The 19,259-nt window shown below is 42.1% G+C and overlaps 1 protein-coding gene across 1 annotated transcript; it reads left to right on the forward strand.

The window, feature by feature from the left end:
- Nucleotides 1-546: 546 nt before the first annotated feature.
- On the forward strand, nt 547-17,986 carry rasl11a (RAS-like, family 11, member A). The gene is made up of 8 exons (XM_012874988.3): nt 547-1,245; nt 6,084-6,140; nt 6,237-6,319; nt 9,184-9,224; nt 9,313-9,442; nt 11,562-11,637; nt 14,459-14,535; nt 17,079-17,986. Exons 1-8 carry the CDS (start codon nt 1,089-1,091, stop codon nt 17,223-17,225), a joined length of 768 nt encoding a protein of 255 aa, XP_012730442.1. The 5' UTR covers nt 547-1,088; the 3' UTR covers nt 17,226-17,986.
- Nucleotides 17,987-19,259: the final 1,273 nt, after the last annotated feature.

Raw genomic sequence — 19,259 nt, forward strand, 5'->3', positions numbered from 1 at the left:
AACACACATGTAGATCTTTTGTGTTGTTTTTCTGCCCTTTTAGTTTAAAAAACAAAACAGAAACATGATTAATAAACATGTACTACAACATAAATAAATGGCTTCCATCCAAACAAGTAAGTTGTGTAACAAATAAATGGCTACAATTGATCGATATCTAAAATACCAAATAATATAAATGTCTGACTTTCCTAATTCAAAAGTTTAGAAATACAATTCCTCTAAACTGGACATTACCGGGCTTACATCCAGACAAGCCTGAAACAAAAAAAATGAATTATTATTATTTTATTGCCAATATTTTATCTTTGATTCATATGATGTTTTTCATTGAAAGTAAAAAAATTAATAAGTACTCATTTATTAAACACATAAACCAGGACTTGAAATAAGTCAAACTTTTTCCCCCTCCACAATTGACATGAACGGGCTTCCATACATTTAGTAACCACATCCAGAGAAAAGCAATGAACACTAAATCATATGTGGTGTGCGTTTGAAAGTCCACATCCACGTCTTCGTTTCGACCTTCCATCCCTCCCTCTCGATCTAACAATGGTGCTCTCACCAGTCACACACGAATCATTAAGATGTTCGGGGAAGTTCGGCCGAATTCCCACTGCTCTCCTGGGAATATTTGAGGGGACGGATCAAAGTCTACATCCCTCCCTCCCATCACTCCCTCAGCTCTCCGTCCGCAGCCAGAGGCATCTGGAGTCTCCGGGAACCCGGCGGTGTTCTTTTTAGCATCTGTGCGTAAAAATGGATCCCTAACGCGCTTAACGATGGAGCCACTGTGGAGCTGAAAGTCAATATTTTTCCTCTGGTGAAAAAAAAAAAAAAAAAACACTTTGTGGGAAGCTTGGATAATAACTGGTGATCAGGGCAAACTAAATCAGTTCCAAGCTGCTTTTTTTTCTCTCTGCGGAATCAAGATTTTTTTTTCTCCTCCCGTTTCAGTCTAAACGTGGCTCGCCTGCAGGAACATAACACGGAGTGATTTCTCCTCAGGACGCAGGGATTTGTTGTATTTCCCTCCCCCAGAAAAGACAGATCGGGAGCCGTTCGGAGGGCAGAAGGGGAGCTAAATGCGGCTGTCCGGCGAGCCTGCTCCGGGAAACATGAACAGCAGCGGGTCTGGCAACTTTCTGCTGGTGCCCATCCCGGAGTATCCCTTGCTGGACTGCGTCCCCAACAAGACGGTGAAGATCGTGGTGCTGGGCGCCAGCAACGTCGGGAAAACCGGTACGGCTTTGGGATGCAATTAGTCCAGAAACAAAAAAAAAAAAAAAAAAAAAAAAAAGAAGAAGAAAGAAAAGATCCAACTGTATCCGGGAATAGTTTTCAGCTTGCGTAAATTGAGTTGTGTGAAAATATAATGAAGATGAAACTGTAGCTGAAACCTCCTTTGGAGACCAAACAGTTGTTTCTCATGTGCCATGAGAAACAGTTAGTTTGTAAAATATTGGGTGGAATGGAAATAAAAACGACATGAACAACAGAGGGCGACAAACAGCACTGAGTGCTTCAAAATTAAAATTAACATGGGCTTTTTATATGTATATCAATCATGAACTGTAGGGGTGTTTAAAACAATAAAGTAGGCGGCACTAATACTGTTATATCTATGATTAGGAACTACTAACATCGCTGTGTATGATTTCCACAAAAAGTTCTTAAAACATATTTAAGCACCTTAAAAGTGCTAGAATTCCACTTTTCGTGTTGCAGTATCTGACACGTCTGATAACAGGAGGTGTGTTTTTTTTTAAGACACCATCGTTGACAAGGATCAGTGGGTTAGAGCACAAACTCTTAATGTGAAAACCAATCGAACAAGTGGTTTAATATACACGATTTAGCTTTAGAATAACACAGGGCCAGATACGCAGGGTACGACGAAGCAAAGCTCATTCATCATGACGCCAATTCAACCAGACAGGAACAAATTTTATCATCAGTTTATTTCCACTTTCTCCTTTGTTGCTACGTCACAACTATAAACTCATATATGGTTTCGTGTTATTGACCGGACAGAGCAGGCCTTAATGTGGAGCAGATCCACAAACGTCCGTGACATTTTTATCACTGTGAAGTGGAAGAGAAAAAAAAGCATGCCCACAGCATGATGCTGCCACTAGCATCTCTCACTGTGGGCGTGGTGAGTTTAAGGGGTGTGTGAAATTTTAGTTCTCTGCCACACATCTAATACATATTAACACAATCACAAACATATGGTTGATGTGATATCATTGTGTGCGATATTAATAACACATTGGGCTGTTAGGAGTGCAATATGTGTTTGCCAATGTTTTTTTGGTTACTATCAGATAGAATAACGGTTTGCTTCCAGCCATACAGCAAACAAACTAAGCACCTCGTCCTGGGAAAAACAGCAGTGAGTAATCCACGCTGCATTTCCAATGAGCAGGGACTGTACCGTGTGTAACAAATCTCTCTCTCAGTTATCTGCAAATTCCATTCAGTTTAATTCACTGCGGTTTATTTGTCGCGATGAGTACGGAGGAGGACCCAGGCGCAGAGCGTGGTGAGGGTGCGAGGTTTGATGAAGAAACAAAGAAAAACTTCCAGATGACGAGCCACAGGAACTAAATGCGACTGAGAAACAAGGCGATCCTCTGAGGAAAACAGACGAACCAGTAATGGGTGGGTAGATCCAGGGAGCCTGTACCTCTCCAGATGTAGACCGGAGAGACGAGGCAGAAGACGGGTGGAAGTAATCGGATGGGTAAATGAGCGACAGATGAGAACAATGAGAAGAGAGAGCTGGGGGAGAGGGAGAATGACTGACAAGGGGCAGATCAGGGCGGAGACCAAAGAGAGAGAGATCTAACAGCAAGTAATGCAAAAATGATGCAGAAAGAACTAAGAGCCGGGTTCATTAACTTATCTGCCAGAGGGAAAATAAACATAATCAGCCCAAAGAAATTCAATAGAATTAAAATTAACTCAAGGTTCATTACATTATATAGCAGTGACATAAAAAAAAAGATCCAGCCAAATCATATAGATTCTGAGTTTGTCCAGTCCAAACAGATCCTAGTTATCAAACAATGCGCTTAAGTTCAGTTTATTATTCAAATTGGATAAAAGGGTTTTTTGATCTAAGGAAAGCCAGGAGAACGCATCGAGTCATTGACTTGCAGCACTCACTCCTCCCGAAAGAGCGTGTAGCCGCAGAGGACAGTCGCCTACATTATCCAGTTGGCTTTGCAGCAATCCCTCTTACCGAGCATGCATGTGGCGACAGTGGAGAGGAACTCTCCCCTTTAACAGGAAGAAACTTCCAGCAGAACCAGAACCAGGCTCGGTGTGAACCGTCTGCTACAACCGATTGGGGCTTTGAGAAGATAGTGGAGACACAAAAGAGCACAAAAGCACTAACCCAGGGGTACTTTCTATGTGAGAGAAAAGCAAAAAGTTAATGGTGGTAGTAGCTCCTTTAGTGGCTTCATCTAGGAGAGAAAGACAGCTAAGCAGATGAGCTGATGTGTTCACTCCAGCATAATGTGTCGCCTCAGCTAATAACCCATAATTTGTTCCCACAGAACTCCCGTTCTCTGTGTATAGATTTGAACAAGATCTTATGTGTTAAATCCCAGTCTATCAACTCAAATGGAGCAAACCACATTTATTGTCACTACTGTTAAAAAAGTGTAAAAAGTCACAGAATAAATTCAGCCGTTGCTGCAGTAGTGATCTCACACTAAGAATTTCACAGCAGTTCTCCACTGAGAACCTGCTCACTGTGCGTGGTGCGAGACAATCTCGGGTCCTCGTCCGTCCTGGCTAGTCCGAGGTCCAGCTGTGTTCTTTAATACTTTCCCGCCGCAACAAAAAACTCTGCCTTATCCTGAATGACGTGTTCCCACACCTTCCCCATCTTGAGGAACGGCAGTTCTGTTTTTACATCATGTTTCCATCCCAGTCAAACATCAAGTCAAGGTTAAAACTCACTGGAGCATCTAAAAAAAAACTAAAGTGTAAAATCCAACTTGCTTCAGTTAGATTTCTTTTATAGGAATTCCTTGGGGTGATCTGGTTGAAAACTAATTTTCCTTCATGTTGGAATTGTTCCCCTCACTGAATAAGCACTCTAAAGGTTGGATTTTTCAAATTCTTTAGTGTGAAGTTTTACTATTGCAATACAAGTTGAATTGATTTTAAGGCATTTTCTCCATCTTTAGTGGGGGCACCAACACGTTTTAAAGGTGCCTTGCAAAGTAACCTTGTTGTATAACGTCTCAGGCACAAACTTCCTTGTATTTCCTCAGGATTTTAAATGATAGGCCAGTATAGTGTACTGCATAATTGTTAGGTAGAAGAGAAATTATGTTGTTTTTAAAATTCTGTATTTTGTGGGTTTTTGAGTTCCGCCCCCTTTCATACTCCTAAATAAAATCCAGTTCAAGCTATTGGCCTCAGAAGCCAACACATCACTAAACAGAAGTCCTTCCGTGTGTAATTTATTTTAAGTCTGACATTTATGAAGAATGAAATCTTCATTTTTTTTCTGGCAACTGTACATTCCAATTAAATTAGTCTACTGCCTTTAACCCATCCCTCAGAGAGCAGTAAACAGCTCTTGCAGCGTCCAGGGAGTGATCTGAGGCTCAGGGACCCATAGTGGCAGTCTGTGGGGTTCAATCAGAGTTCTTGTAGCCTTCTCAGAATGCAAACGCCCTGCACTAGCCGCTAGGCCACTATTACTAGTCATGGACTGGACAAGTTTGGCCTTTATGGAGAAGACACAAGAAGAAAGCCGTGAGGATCCCCATTCACAGTTTGCTAAGAGCCTCAAATAGGCGACACAGCAATCACGCAGAAGAAGGCGGCCTGGTCAGCTGAGACCAAAGCGGATCCCTTCGGCCTGTTTAGCAGAAAACTAATGCTGTACACCGCCAGCTGTGAAACTTGGTAGTGGCAGCATCATTCTGTGGGGATGCGTTTCCACAACAGACACACGGATCCTGGTGTTGGCGGGAAGATGGATGAAGCCAAGTACAGGGAAATTCAGGAAGGACATCTTTTAGAGGCTTCAAGATCAACTTCCAGCAGGACTACAAGCCCAAACATATACCGCCTGGAATGGTTCAGATGACAGCATATCCATCTGTTACAGCAACGAGGTCAAAGTCCAGACCTGAATCCAACTGGGTATCCGTTGCAAGAGGTGGAGATTCCTCTCCGTTCAGCCTGGCAGAGACTTGGCTGTTTTGCAAAGAAGAATGAGATATTTCAGTCTCTAGATATTTGAACGTTGGCAGAGACCTACCCCGAAGGCCCTGCAGCCGTAAAGTTCAGGGACGGATCCTAATTAAGACCCAGAAATGTCAGATTTGTATTTGTTAATCATTCATAAATAAAAGCTTATGTATTTCTTCCCATTGACCTATAACATAGAATAGCAGTAAAATATATTAACGTTTGTGCTTATGTGATAAAATATGTTATAGATCAAGGGGTGTGAATACATTTTCCCAGCACAGTATTAATGGGAAAATGCATTCACGTCTAGACTTTATGCAGATCTCACATCTGAAAAAGAACCACCTTCACAAGGAAAGGCTACGCTGATTTTCCAGCGCAGCTTGTCTCCCAAAGGCTACTGCTGAACCATTTGTCTCTACTCTTCTCTAAGGACCCGACCATCTGGATATCCACATCTTGTTTTGATGCGAGGTTCTGCGTGAGTTGGATAGCTTTGTGTTTTGCTCACTCCAGCTTCCAACCCTCTCTGGCAGTCCTGAAGCAGTGACGGAGATAATCATTTACCAGTACATCAGGCTCTGAGCACTGGTGGCTTGTTCTTTCTGTTTGCACAATATAGGCTTGGACCTTATCCCCCCACATGATGAAATTTGACCCTTAAAGCCCAAATAGAGAAGAGTAAAACAAAATCTTGCAGGACGGGAAACAAAAATCCTTCAGTAGTTGGAAAAATGTTCATGTAGAGAGATGCGACGCCCCATCTGTGTGTCTAAATGTCATCCAGTGTGTCATTATGGTACCTCTTTGTCATCTTTGCATCACCCGAATGACAAGTTCTGTTTCCTTTCCAGCTTTGATTGTCAGGTTTCTGACAAAGAGGTTCATCGGAGATTATGAAGCAAACACAGGTGAGTTTTTCCTTCATCTGGCTGCCTCCATCTCCCGCACGGATCCTGTCATCCCCGCACATTCATCTCTCCGCCCGGATCTCTTTGTCTCCGCAGGAGCGCTCTACTCCAGAAAGGTCACCATGGACGGGGAGGAAGTGTCGCTCCAGATTCAGGACACACCCTGTGTCGCTCTCCAGGTAATTTGAATGAACGGGCAGCTTCCACTTGTGGGCGTTTGTTTCATTTGGCAAGACCGTGCGTTCCTTAGGATTAGGATCATTTATTATAGTAATAGTAATAAGTAATATCATCTGTATTGTCATTGAAACATACATTACAACAAAATGTGTTCTCTGCTTTTAACCCATCACCCTTGGGGAGCAGTGGGCTGCCATGTGAGGCGCCCGAGAAGCGTTCTGGGGTTAAGGGTCTTGCTCAGGGACCCAGTGTGCAGGCACTGGGGATCGAACCGGGTACTTGCATCCTTCTCTGAGTGCAAGCGCGCTGCTCTAACCACTAGGCCAACACTCCCCATACACCGAGATGCAGCTCGGGAGGCAATTGGGGGTTTAGTGCCTTACCCAGGGGCACATCGACATGTGGCAAGGGGAAGCTGGAATCGAAACCACAACCTTCTGATTGGCAGACGACTACTCATCAAGCCATCAAGTCACAGCCGCCCTATTAAATGCTGTTTCCTTGAAAACTGCTCAATTCTGAAGGAGGAGCACAAAGAAAGCCTGAAATGAGCAATCTGATCTTTATCTATTGAATCTCTCTTTATCTATGAATCTTTATCTGCCTGAACGTGTTGAGTTCTCTTTCTGCAGCGATCACAAACCATGTTTATGCTGCTGTGCATCAACCTGCGTTCTATTCAAAAGCTCCGTTTGTCGTTAGCCACCTCAGGCCAATGCTTTTAGGAGAGCTTTGAGGGAACCCATCTTTTGGAGTCAGATCTGAGCAGGAATGGCGTAACGGAGGGACACAGCCTACAAGGTTCTCAAAGGGAAAAGATGGCGTTCAAAAATTCATGCGGAGTACGGTATTTCTGGCACACCAGAATCGTACCCTCTGTTATAGACCAGTGGCTCTCAAACATTTTATAAATGCTGTAATCTCACTAAGCACTGAGGTTTCCAAACCTAAATGCACTGTTGGCAGTAACACAACAAAACTTTTGTTTTTTCCCTTTGTTTTTAATCTAGAAGTCCGTATAGAAAAGAAGTTCAGTTGTTATCCATCCGGACTGCATGGTGTGGTTGCACAGATGGCGCGCTCTCTGTGAACTCAGACGACAGATTCACTGAGCTCCCAGTCAGGAAAACAACCACAATGGGCCGCGAAGTAGGACTACCCTGAGGGCATTTAGCATCGGTATAAACTACAAACCAGGCGCTTGTGAAGGTCTGTAGCTCATGAAAAGCGTTTGGCACACATAGTGGTGTGAAATATCTGCTTGTGAAAATGTTCTCCTTGTGCTTGAATGCATGGAGCAGAAACATATATTGTTGTTGGCTTCTAACCAGCCCCAGCACCAAAACAAACAGTAAATCCCACCGAATCATAAACAGAACACTCTCACGCTGCGTCGTTCTGAGCTTCGGCTGGTGAGATCACTCGACCGCAGCAACATAAATCCACGTTTCCACGTTCCAAGTTGGAAAAATGAGCTCGTAGGTCCCTCTTAACGTCAGCGTTTCTCGCTCAGTGGTCAGAGGTTTGTCGCCGACCTTGAACTCGCAATCCAATATGGCTGCTGCCTGATTAGACAGCAGTAAAATGAATCCTGTTGCACTCCTAGCAGGTTGGATCACAAGTTTCACACTCATACTTCAGCACAAGACAGTCAACGTGTTGCTTTTGTGTTTCAATGGAAAGAAACGTCTGCATAGTACCGCCAAAGACAAGTAATACCAGCGTGCCACGGTTTAGGATCCTTGGTTATAAACTGGATGAAATAGATCAACAACTACATCTTTGGGACTTCTGCAAAAGGTTGCTGCTTTTTTTGCCTAGATTTGCGTTGGATTAAATGTTTGATAACTATTACTATATTCAGCCTTACTGTCCTATTATGGTTTCCACAGGTTTTGGGCCATACATTGTCTTAAAATACTGGGTTGTTAACAGGAAATTCAGGGTTAAGAGTCAAGGATTGATTCTAGCATGCATCTGTCGGGATTAACCGTATAATGGAACTAAACTAATTTGCTGACTAGCAGGCAGAAAATGATCTGTACTGGAATGCTGTTTCTAGATACCGGCTGATTCCGTGCTCACATGGGCCGCCTTTTTAATGAGTTGACTTTTGACAAATTGACAGCAGCTGTTTTTACGCAGACAATGGATCAAGCGTAATGACCGTGACACGCTCAGATACACGTTTCATTTTTATCCCCCGGGCTAACGCGCTTGGCCCGACGCCTCAGCACAGGCCGTACTGATCTGGGAGGAAGATACTCTGTCAATTCAGTGCGATTCTTGCAGTTATACGACCAGATGTTGTGGTATGTGACTGATGTGCCTTTCAAATTCCAAACTCCAGATTGAACACTAATTAGGCCCTATTTGCTTCGCATGGAAATTTGGCTTAAGTTGTTTAATCGTATTTGAGTTTGAGTGAAACGTCCAAAACGCGTTTCGCTTTTTATAGTCATTTTTGTTTTGGGTGTAAACTCTCCTGTTTTTCAAGCTTCTTAATAGAGAGCGTGAAAGGACACAGAAGCTGTTTTTGTGTGCAAAAGAATTTGGAGAAAAAAAAAAGGGGGTGAAGGTTAACTGATAACAGAACGAGTTTAATGAGAGCAGGGAGGGAGGGAGAGCCTTCCGGCAGAATGGTCCGAAAAGAGACGAAAGTTTAAAGCGCTGATCTTCAAACTATGCTTCAAAACGCTTAGTAAACGCATTCACTCATTTTGTGCATGTTTCCACGCTAAGTACATATCCACCAGCGTGGTGTAAGGATGGGTTCACGGTCTGGACAAGACATTTCTCTTTGTTATGAGCTGGCAGCCAAGCCACCACCTGCATGCCCGCTTCATTCTTTCTGTGTTGGCAGGACGACGCCGAAGGCCTGTACTGCCAGGAGCAGATCAACAGGTCAGGCTCAAATCGCATCATTATTAGTTTTAATATGAAAAAAACCTCGCTGTCAGCTGATTTCTTTCCGTACTTTCCTTTTTCCCAGGTCCATCTACTGGGCCGACGGCTATGTGCTGGTTTTCTCCATCACGGACAACAGCAGCTACCGGACCATTCAGCCTCTGTACCAGCACATCAGGCGCATACACCCGTCTGGAAACATACCGGTCATCCTGGTGAGGACGCGTGTCCGTTCATGGGAACTACTGAGAACATTGCCACTGCAAAAACGGATCTAAAAATAAGTAAAATATTCTTAAAGTTAGTGTATTTATCCTTGATTTGAGCAGGTAAATAAGATTATCTGCCAACGGAATGAGTATTTTGACCCCTAAAATAAGATAATTAGATATCCTGCACTTAAAATAAGATGATGGAGATGAATTGTTCCTATTTTAAGTGCAAAAATCTTATTCCATTGGCAAATCATCTTATTTACCTGCTCAAATCAAGGACAAATACAATAATTTTAAAGAATATTTTGCTTATTTCTAGTTCCGTTTTTGCAGTACAAGACCACATTGACTCTGAGGGTCTACTTGACAACCACCTTTTTGAATTGTTGGCTTTTACAGTAACTTGCAAAAGTACAGATCTTTACATTTTGTCACTTTGTAGCCATAAAATTCAATGTGTGTTGTGAGGATATTATCTGACACACCAAAAACACATTAGCGCGTTGTTGTGAGGGAGATGGAGAGGGATCTATGATTTTTAACCCGATGCTTTCTGACCCCTTTACTCTGATATACCAAAATAAAATCCAGTGCTACCAAGCGCCTTCTAACATCAAATGCTAAACAAAGTTGTTTTTTTCCCACCTGGGCATAATTTAATCCCAGAACAAACTCAGCTGTTCTGTGAAGACCTTAGAGAGGATTGCTAAAGAACATTATAGAAAACAAACAGCATCGTGAAGACCGAGGAACACTGAAGGGAGCGAAACCTGTGGAGAATTAGGTTATAAAACAAAACACAAAGCTCGGAACATCTCGCGGAGAACTGTTCTGTATATCGTCTGATTAAACAAAGTGTGTCTCTACCAAGCCATGGCCGTCTTAGACTGACAGAGCGGACAAGAAGAGTATCAGTCAGAAAAGCTGACAAAAGACCCATGAGAACTGTGGGGGGAGTTGCAGAGATCCACAGCTCTGGTGGGAGAATCTGTTGACAGGACAATCGTTAGTTGTGCAATCTTTGACTCTGGGTTTTATCGAAGTCACAAGTGGAAAACAATCGCTAAAGGAAAGCTAGAAGAAGTGCTTATTTTCCCACCAGGCACATACGGGATGCAGCAAACATGTGGAAGAAGATGCTCTGGTCGTCTGAAACCAAAACTGAACTTTTTGGCCCACAGGCCAAAACCTGTACTGCACATCCCCATGAACACACAATCGCCGTGGTCTTCGGATGGCGGCATCATGCTGTGGGGAGGCTTGTCTACAGCGCAGACCTGAGAAACTGGTCAGAGTGGATGGGAAGGTGGAGTGAGCGAAGACCTAGACCTTCATCCAGAGCTACACTCAAAGGGTTTAGGCATATTCGTGTGTTAGACTGGTCCCGTCAAAGGTCAGACCTAAATCTAATCAAGGTTTAGTTTTCATAAACACTCCCCATCCACGCGCCACTGTCACTGCAGCGCACGTTTGTCTTGTGAGTTGAGACCGTCTCAGTTGTTTAGTCCTCGGGAAAGACACTTCATCCATTGTGCCCGCTTCTGTCAGTCTACCCCAGGGCAACTGTGGCTATGATGTAGATCCCCACCTACAGAGTGTGAATGACTGAATGATCGAATGTAGTGTGTAGCGCTTTGGGGTCCTTGGACGTGATAAAGTGCTATACAGGCCATTTTCCATTAACCATGCAGACCGAGTTAGGCCTATTCTTCAAAGGAGAATGCACAAACATGTCACAAATCAATAAAGCCATGTCCCCCTGAAAACTGCAGCTAAAACGGTTTCACAAAGTATTGTGATTTAGGGGTGAGGCACCTTTTATATTTTTATTTATAGACAAAGCAAAAACCTCTTTTCTCATTTGTCTTGTGTAAAACTTTCTGTCGGTCCATCACTTAAAATCCAGATTACAGATTAATGCAGAGTTTGTGGTTGTACTGTGGCAAAATGTTAAAAAAAAAATTGGCAACAGGCATAACGACGCTGAATATGTATTTTAGATGTCTCCTTTTGTTGACTTGCAAGCACGACAGTATTTATTTCCATGCAGAGCAGACAAGAAACCTACTAACCTTAATCCTATAATCTGATCTGCATTATAATCTGTTCCTTGCTGCAGGTTGGCAACAAGAGTGACCTACTCCGAGCTCGACAAGTACCTGCAGAAGAAGGCAGCATGTTAGCGACTTCACTAGGTGCGGCATCGCCTCGTTTTCACTAGTAGATATTTCAATTGAGCAGCACACAGCACGGTGGGCGATGGGGTTAACACTTATTATGTGACACTGCTCAAAACTGCATTTCAGACATCTTTTTTTTTAGGAGTCAATCTAACTTTGCTAAACGAAAGAGAAAGTTTATTCCACTTCAGACACCAAATAATGCTTTGATTATTAAATGGGGTGTTGAATAATGGCTCTCCATGGTTGGGTCTGCAAGTTAAGAATCAACTAGAGCTAGAGAGAGTATTGCATAACAAATGTAATTTATGCTGCAGATTATTGGGAAATTGACAAAAGAATTGATGCATCCTCATCTCCGGTCTGCTGTGATGAAGAAAGCCAAAAAACAAGCCTTAGTGATAGGGTGAGGGGCTCTGTCATCCACGGGGAGCTCATAGTACAGCCGCTGCTTTCCCACGTCAAAAAGGGAGTCGGTTGAGGTGGTTTCGGGGATCTGAGTGTGCCCCCTGGTTGCCTCCCTCTGGAGGTGGTCTGGGCAAGTCCCACTGGGAGGAGACCCCTGGGAAGACCCGTAACTCGCTGGAGGGTCTGTAAAGCCTGTCTGGTCTGGGAATGCCTTGGGATGCCCCAGAATGAGCTGGAGGATATTGCTGGGGAGAGGATGTCAGGGGTTTCCTTCCTGGAACTGTTGTCTCCTCGTTTCACATGAAGAATATGCAAGAATCCTCTGTTAAATGTCCTGTTCAACAATGTGCATCATGCTGTAAATTCAAACAAAAGAAGTGACTCTGTTTTGAGTGTCAGAGTCTGAGCTTCAGTAGTAAGCACAAAAAAAATCTAAACAGCAGGAAGTTTATTTACATTTATAAACTCTTTAGCACACAGTTAAAGCTAAGCACATGTTTACTCTCCTAAAGCTGCTGTCAGACTATATCTTGTCCTGGTTATTGGCACATCTAGTTTACAGCGTGTAAGGACAGAACAGAAAGGTTTCTTTTTTGGGGCACTTTTTCACACTGACTCCATCATCAGAATGTCTTGGGCTGATTGCTCTATACAATCTATGAGTGCCCTTAAACAGCTCAAACAATAATTTTTTGCTAAATCTTTCAGAAGACAGGTTCAACCCCATGCTATGTCAGCCTTTTCAAGCATGACACATCCAGCAGTGTGTGTAGATTGTATTTTGTAAACCTTGAAACAATTTAGCATTAGTAGGGCACTCCAAAGAAGAGGGCAACTTTAGCATTGTGTCATTAGAGATAAGAGAATCTTTATTGGTGTAGACAGAGAGTCCGCATAACTTATTGCGAGATTGAGTAGCGTTAACAGACCATTGCTTCGCCATTTGAAAGGCATTTTGCAAATTTAGAAAATAATAGAAAGATAATTTGCTGTGTACCAACAGCAAATACCAAATTTAAAACATAAGAAAAAGCCCTGTACAAGTATTAAAAGTAGCATGAGTATGCAGTCAAGTTCTTCATAGTCCTGCTAATGACCTGATAATCTGGCTCAAGTGTGTTGAAGCAGAGTCACAATTAAAAGTCGCAAGACAAGGCAGGCTTATTTATTAAACACTTTTCAGTAACAAGAAGATTCAAAGCGCTCTATATGAACAACAACAAAAAGAAATGAAAACATTACACAGGAATGAAAAACATTACAGAGGAAAGCACATTGCAGTGGAATAGTTGCAGTAGGTTAAGCTATAAGACAAACTTCAACAATAATGTAATGGCAACTCTAAACAAATAGGTTTTTAACCGTGATTTAAAGGGAAGGAACACCGGCCCCCGTGGACCAGAAATGAGGACCGCTGTTCTATGTGCATAGAACACAACTGGACAGATCTAAAGTAGCCTAGTCAAGATGGAGAATAATGAGAGTGTGAAATACAATGCTGGAGCATGACTTATTTAAAGCAACTGCATTCATCAGGCTCAAAAACACAATAGAGATATGCAGTAGTGCACACTAGCTTCAGATTTGCATTAAAAGGTTATTTTACAGAAGTCTACCGCTATAGACCGAGCCTTCAGTCTATATTGTTCCGTATAAAATCCATAATGCAAAAATGGAAGCATAAATGACACTTTCTACTTTAACTAAGTTGCTGAGTATTTATAACAACCCTGCTTCAAGTATTCCAAACTTTCTGTTTTAGTCCCAGCTGAACTGAACCCAGTGAGAACGACGAAATTTAAGCAACGACTGTTGTCCCAAGCCTCAGTATTGGCTGGAATGTGTTTCTGAAGGGCGTCTTGCCTTCATACCTAAGATATAAAAATCATAATAATCACCGGCAGCTACAATCTACATTGACAAAATCCAAACTTTATAAACTAAGGCTACCATTTATGTATTTGGGCAACAAAAAAAAAACTCAGATGTTTTGGATGCAATTTCTCTGGTATTAATTCCTGCTTCCTTTGGTGATTCTTATTTTGTTTGGAACCTCTGTGACCGTCTGCAAGGTCAATGTTCTCTATTATCCCGGAAGCTATTTGATGTTCATGGTTCACAGAAGATAATTGCTCCCTCGCTTCCCGCACTGGTCTTAATCTGCACCCCCGATCCAAGAATTTCTAGAGTTTCTAGTCTGGAAGAATGAGCAAAGTACATAAAGGAGCAGCCGGTTTCTAGATGGATGGATTAGGGTCGAGCACATGGTCACACCAACCATCTCTAAAAGCTCGGGATCTTCAAACACACACACACACACACACTCTCTCATTCTCTAAACTGTATCCTGCACGTCCCCTGATGGGAGAGGAATGCGGACTATTATCAGGATGATCTGATGTGATCTGAACTATGTCTCTGATCGCAGGGGGCGTTTACTTCGAGGCCTCGGCCAGAGAGAACCACGAGGGAGTCCACGCCGCCTTCCTCCATCTATGTCAGGAGGTGGGGCTCTGTCTTATCTTTCTGTTTGGTTGGCGGAAACGTTTGATTGGCGAGGACTCAGGAGTCTGTGTTTACAGAGCAGTTGACCCGACGACAGCTTTCTGTTTAGCTCCCGGAGTGTCGGTCATTTAATATTCATCATCCTTTTAAGGAATTTCATGCTCTGTGGGAGCTCTGATAGCGGACTGGTCCTAAAAACGGAAATGCCGTATGTTTATCCTTTTAGCCTTAAAGGGAAATCAAAATGGAACCGCTGAGTGTATTTTTTTTTTCTTTCTAGTGGAGTAACAGTTGCTGTCCTCAGGGAGGATCGCTGAATTTGCAGTTTCCTGCTGCTGGTGAACAGCGACATGACGCTTTGAATAAAAACCATCCACATTTTCCAGATACTTGCAGGGTCACAATCCTCCAGACAGTGTTTCAGAAAATAAGCGCTAAACATCACCAGAAATGCTAGTTGCTGATATTTAAACAACTAGCATTTCTGTGAAATCGACAAAAACAGGGTACTCACAGTGCTTTGCAAAGGCCAGGCAAGGCAAGGCAAATTTATTTAAATAGCACAATTCAGTACAGAGACAATGCAAAGTCCTTTACATGATTAAAATATAGGAATAAAAGCAAGTAGGGATAGAATGTAGAAACAAAAAAAAGAACATTAAAAACAGTAAAACAGTTTAACTAGAACATTAAAAGGCAATTGAATTGCTGAGTTCCTTTTAATCTCGATTTAAAGGAACTCAGGCTTTCCGCACTTTTACAGTTTTCTGGAAGTTTGTTCCAGATAAGTGGAGCATAGGACCTAAATGCTGCTTCTCCATAACACTTGCACTTTTTTCACATCTCAGGTTACAGCCACTAGTTTCATTCTGTTATTGGTTTTTTTTTGGATTTGTTTTGTGATAAACCAGCACAAAGGACTTCAAAATTGGGAAAGAGCAGCCAAGTTAAACACGGTTTTACAGTTATTTTACAAAGAAGAACGTGAATAATCTCTAATGGTCTCTAATCTTTTATAGACCTTTACATGCTTTCTTCAGGATTGTTCTCTATTTAGCTCCCATACATGTTCACATCCACTCTTCCTGGTCAAGAGAAACATCCCCACAGCATGATGCAGCCTAAGCTCATCTGTAAACACCAACTTCCAAGTCTGGCCACACATTCTCAATTTTACGACTCAGGTTTTCCTGGACTCAGGTTTTCCTGGACTCATGACCGTAACCGTTCCATCGTGGCCCCCGCTATGTGTTTAGTGTTGTTGTCCTGCTGGAAGGTGATCCTCTGCCTCAGTCTCAAGTCTTTTGTAGCCTCTAACAGGCTTTCATCCAGGGCTGCCCTGTAGCTCTGTCCACCTTCTCACAAACTCTGACCATCTTCCTTGTGTGTTTTGGGAGACCTGCAGTATTTTTTTTAGCTTTTTATTTATTTTAAATTTTTTAACCATGCAGTTTAGCATAGATGCCAAAATATTCAAATTTAATCTCATGTGATCAAACCACCTCCTTCCACATGTTTTCTTTGTGACAAAGCACAATTATAAAGACCATATTTGAGGAGAGAACAAGTTACAGTTGTCCTGACGACAGACGGACATACCGACTGAACTGTGGATCTCTGCAGCTCCTCCAGAGTTACCAGGGGTTCATTTTTAGTCTGAAACTCTGATTAATGCTCTCCTGCCCTCAGTTAGTCACTGTTAGACAGTTACTGTTTTTTTTCCAGGTTTTCATTTTCACATGCATTGCAAAAATGGGAACTAAAAGTAAGTAAAATCTTCTTGAAATTAGTGTATTAGTCCTTGAATTGAGCAGGTGAATAAGATTATTTGCCAATGGAATGAGATTCTTGCACTTAATATAGGAACAATTCATCTCCATCATCTTATTTCAAGAGCAGTATATCTAATTATCTTGTTTTAGTGGTCAAAATACTCATTCCATTGGCAGAGAATCTTGTTTATCTGCTCAAACCAAGGACAAATAAACTCATTTCGAGAAGATTTAAATTACTTTAAGGCCCTTTTTGCAGTGTGATGGATTGAACAGTGTCCACTGTAGTTAATAATTGGAGGACTTTTAAGGCGAGTTTGTCGCACTGGATTTTATTTAGGGGTATCAGAATAATGAGGGATATATTTTACCATTTCCTTTTTTTAGAGTCTTCATCACAACTACTTTGTGTTGGTCTATTACAAAAAAAATTACATGAAATCATCATAAAAACATGTTTTAAAGATAAAATCTCAGGAATGTAGGGCACACATATGATATTTAATGAAATATTTAAAGGGGAAAAATGAATACTCCACTACCATTAGTGGGGAAAGTAAATAAATAAATAGAACTAACTATGCCTTCAAATTTGTTTTAGCTATGCTATTTGCTTTTATTGTGTGTTTGTCCAGTCAAAACCAGGACATTCAAGCACAAATCAACACAAGTACCCTTCATAGTACCGCATTCACTTAGACAATAGGATACAAGATTTCACGTAAACGAAAAAAAAAAAAAAAACACCTAAATCTGTCTTCTGTGCACCAGGTGATCCGAGCGCTGGGAGGAGGGAACGGGGAGAAGAGGAGGGGAGGCCTTCACCTGGCCAGACCCAAGTCCCCCAACATGCAGGAGCTGAAGAGGAGGTTCAGACAGGTCCTCTCCTCCAAAGTGAAGTCGGCTACGACCATCTGATCCGACGTGCACGGGGACTGAGCGAGCGACCCTCTGGCCGCCTCCACCTAGGAGGCAACATCAAAGGCTTCCGTTGATAAAAAGGTTGAGGGAAAATCGCAAGAGGAGATAACGAAGAGCCGCGACCTCCGGGTTTGGCCGTCTGAAGCGGGACGTGAAGACTGCCGAGGCGCTCTGAGGGGATCAAAGCCTTTCAAGGAGCACAAGGAGTCCCTCCTCAGGTGGACAGATGTGCTGTTGTTTTAAACAGCTGCCACGAGTCTTGATGAGAAGGCTGGCATTTATCAAATAAAGACAAGACGTCTTCCTCGCGTCCCTGTTAAGGATATTTTCAAACAAAAACAGGAAATGACCCCAAAATGCAAGAGTTCACGGCTAAACACCGAGACAAATCCTGGCCTGGGACAGAGGACGGAAATCCTTTTATTCCAAATTGAAGTGCAAATTCCTCTTCTTTAAAGGGGCCTCGGGCTCACATTTACAGAAAAACAATGATCATTAAAAAAAAAATGTGTTCAAAAGAGAAATAAGTCATTTTACAACATAGACTGATGAAACAGACTGGTAGCATTCAACCATTGAATCTGGTTCAACAACATTTCATTCTGGTAGAGTTTATGCAAGGTACCGTAAAAGGCAAAACTCAAAGATAATTTAGTCAAATCAGTTCTTTTAGTCAGATTTGAATTATTCTCTTTTATACTGTCCTAATCTTAAGACACAACAGGCAATTGTTGGGAATTTTTATGTGAGATACAGAATCTGCACAAGCAGCAGCTGTAAAAAAAAAATACAGGGTAAAAGGGAGTAAGGTGGAGCTCAAAAGAGTAAAAATGCCAAGTGTTTTGTGATGTGAATTTTTTTTTTACTGTGATAAATAATGTAAGAATAGAAAAAGCTCCTATAGCCTGGATCCATAAGTGTGCACACACATGAACTAATGCTTTGCTGAAGCACCTTCTGATCCAGCTGAAGTGTTCGGTCTTGGTTGTGGAGGTCAATTAGCTTAACAAGTCTTTATTTAAGGACTTATTTGCATCATTTTATCTGTTAAACTTCTCCAGATCAGGGATTTTGAGGACAGGTCTTATCCAGCCCTAGTCAGATATAGTTCTGGACTCCGGCTGGGCCATTCCACACCTTTAACTTCCCTCTGATGAAGTCGTTCTCCTGTTGATTTGGACGCACACCTAGAGTCCCCGTGGCTGTTGAAAGAAAAAAATCATATTCTATCCTCTTGCATATACCTGAAAGTTTTTGCTCAAAGCAGACTGGTATTTGGAAACGGGCACCATTTCATCCTCCTTGACCAAACTCCCCCACTTCTATCTACAGAAACATGACCCCACAGCATGAAGCTGCCACCACCGTGTTTCACTGTGGGGTATGCGCGTTGTTTTGGTGATGCTCGGGTTTTTTTCTGTGTCAAACACCTTTTGGGAGTAAGATCTCAGCGGAGCGCAACACTCTTCCTAAGATTTTGGTAGAGTTTTAGCCAGGCGGGAATGTTTTCGTAGGAAGAAAAGGTTTCTGTCTTGCAATCCAGAATATACGTCAGTCCAGAGATATAGAGAAAAACACAGATTGCTGCTGTCATGTGTAGAACACGCGGGCGCTGACGCAGCAGGTGATGTTTTAACCAGTCGTGAACAGAAATCCCTGCAGCTCTGTTGGTGTATATCTACAGATAATTGTTCATAACCCTAGATTATTTAGATTCAAAATTATTGTCATTTGACCGATAAGTTTGTTTCTGATAGGGGGGAAAAAAACAAAAATACAGGCTTTTCTAAAAGTCAATAAAACAATGCTAAAAGGAGCATCAGCTTTGAAAAAAAATTGTTCTAACTTTGAATCACCAAAGATTCTGTATTATATGAACTAATCGCTTTCCTTCTTCAATAATTGGACTTAAATTGTTCTTTTACTTTTGCATTCTTTAAATAGATAAATAACGAGGAGACTTAACTTGCCAAGCATGCTTTTTTTTTTTTCATCTTTTGCATTTTTTTTATTTCAGTATAGAAAATACCC

This window comes from Fundulus heteroclitus, chromosome 14 (genome assembly GCF_011125445.2).
Source record: "Fundulus heteroclitus isolate FHET01 chromosome 14, MU-UCD_Fhet_4.1, whole genome shotgun sequence".
Classification (NCBI taxonomy): Eukaryota; Metazoa; Chordata; class Actinopteri; order Cyprinodontiformes; family Fundulidae; genus Fundulus; species Fundulus heteroclitus.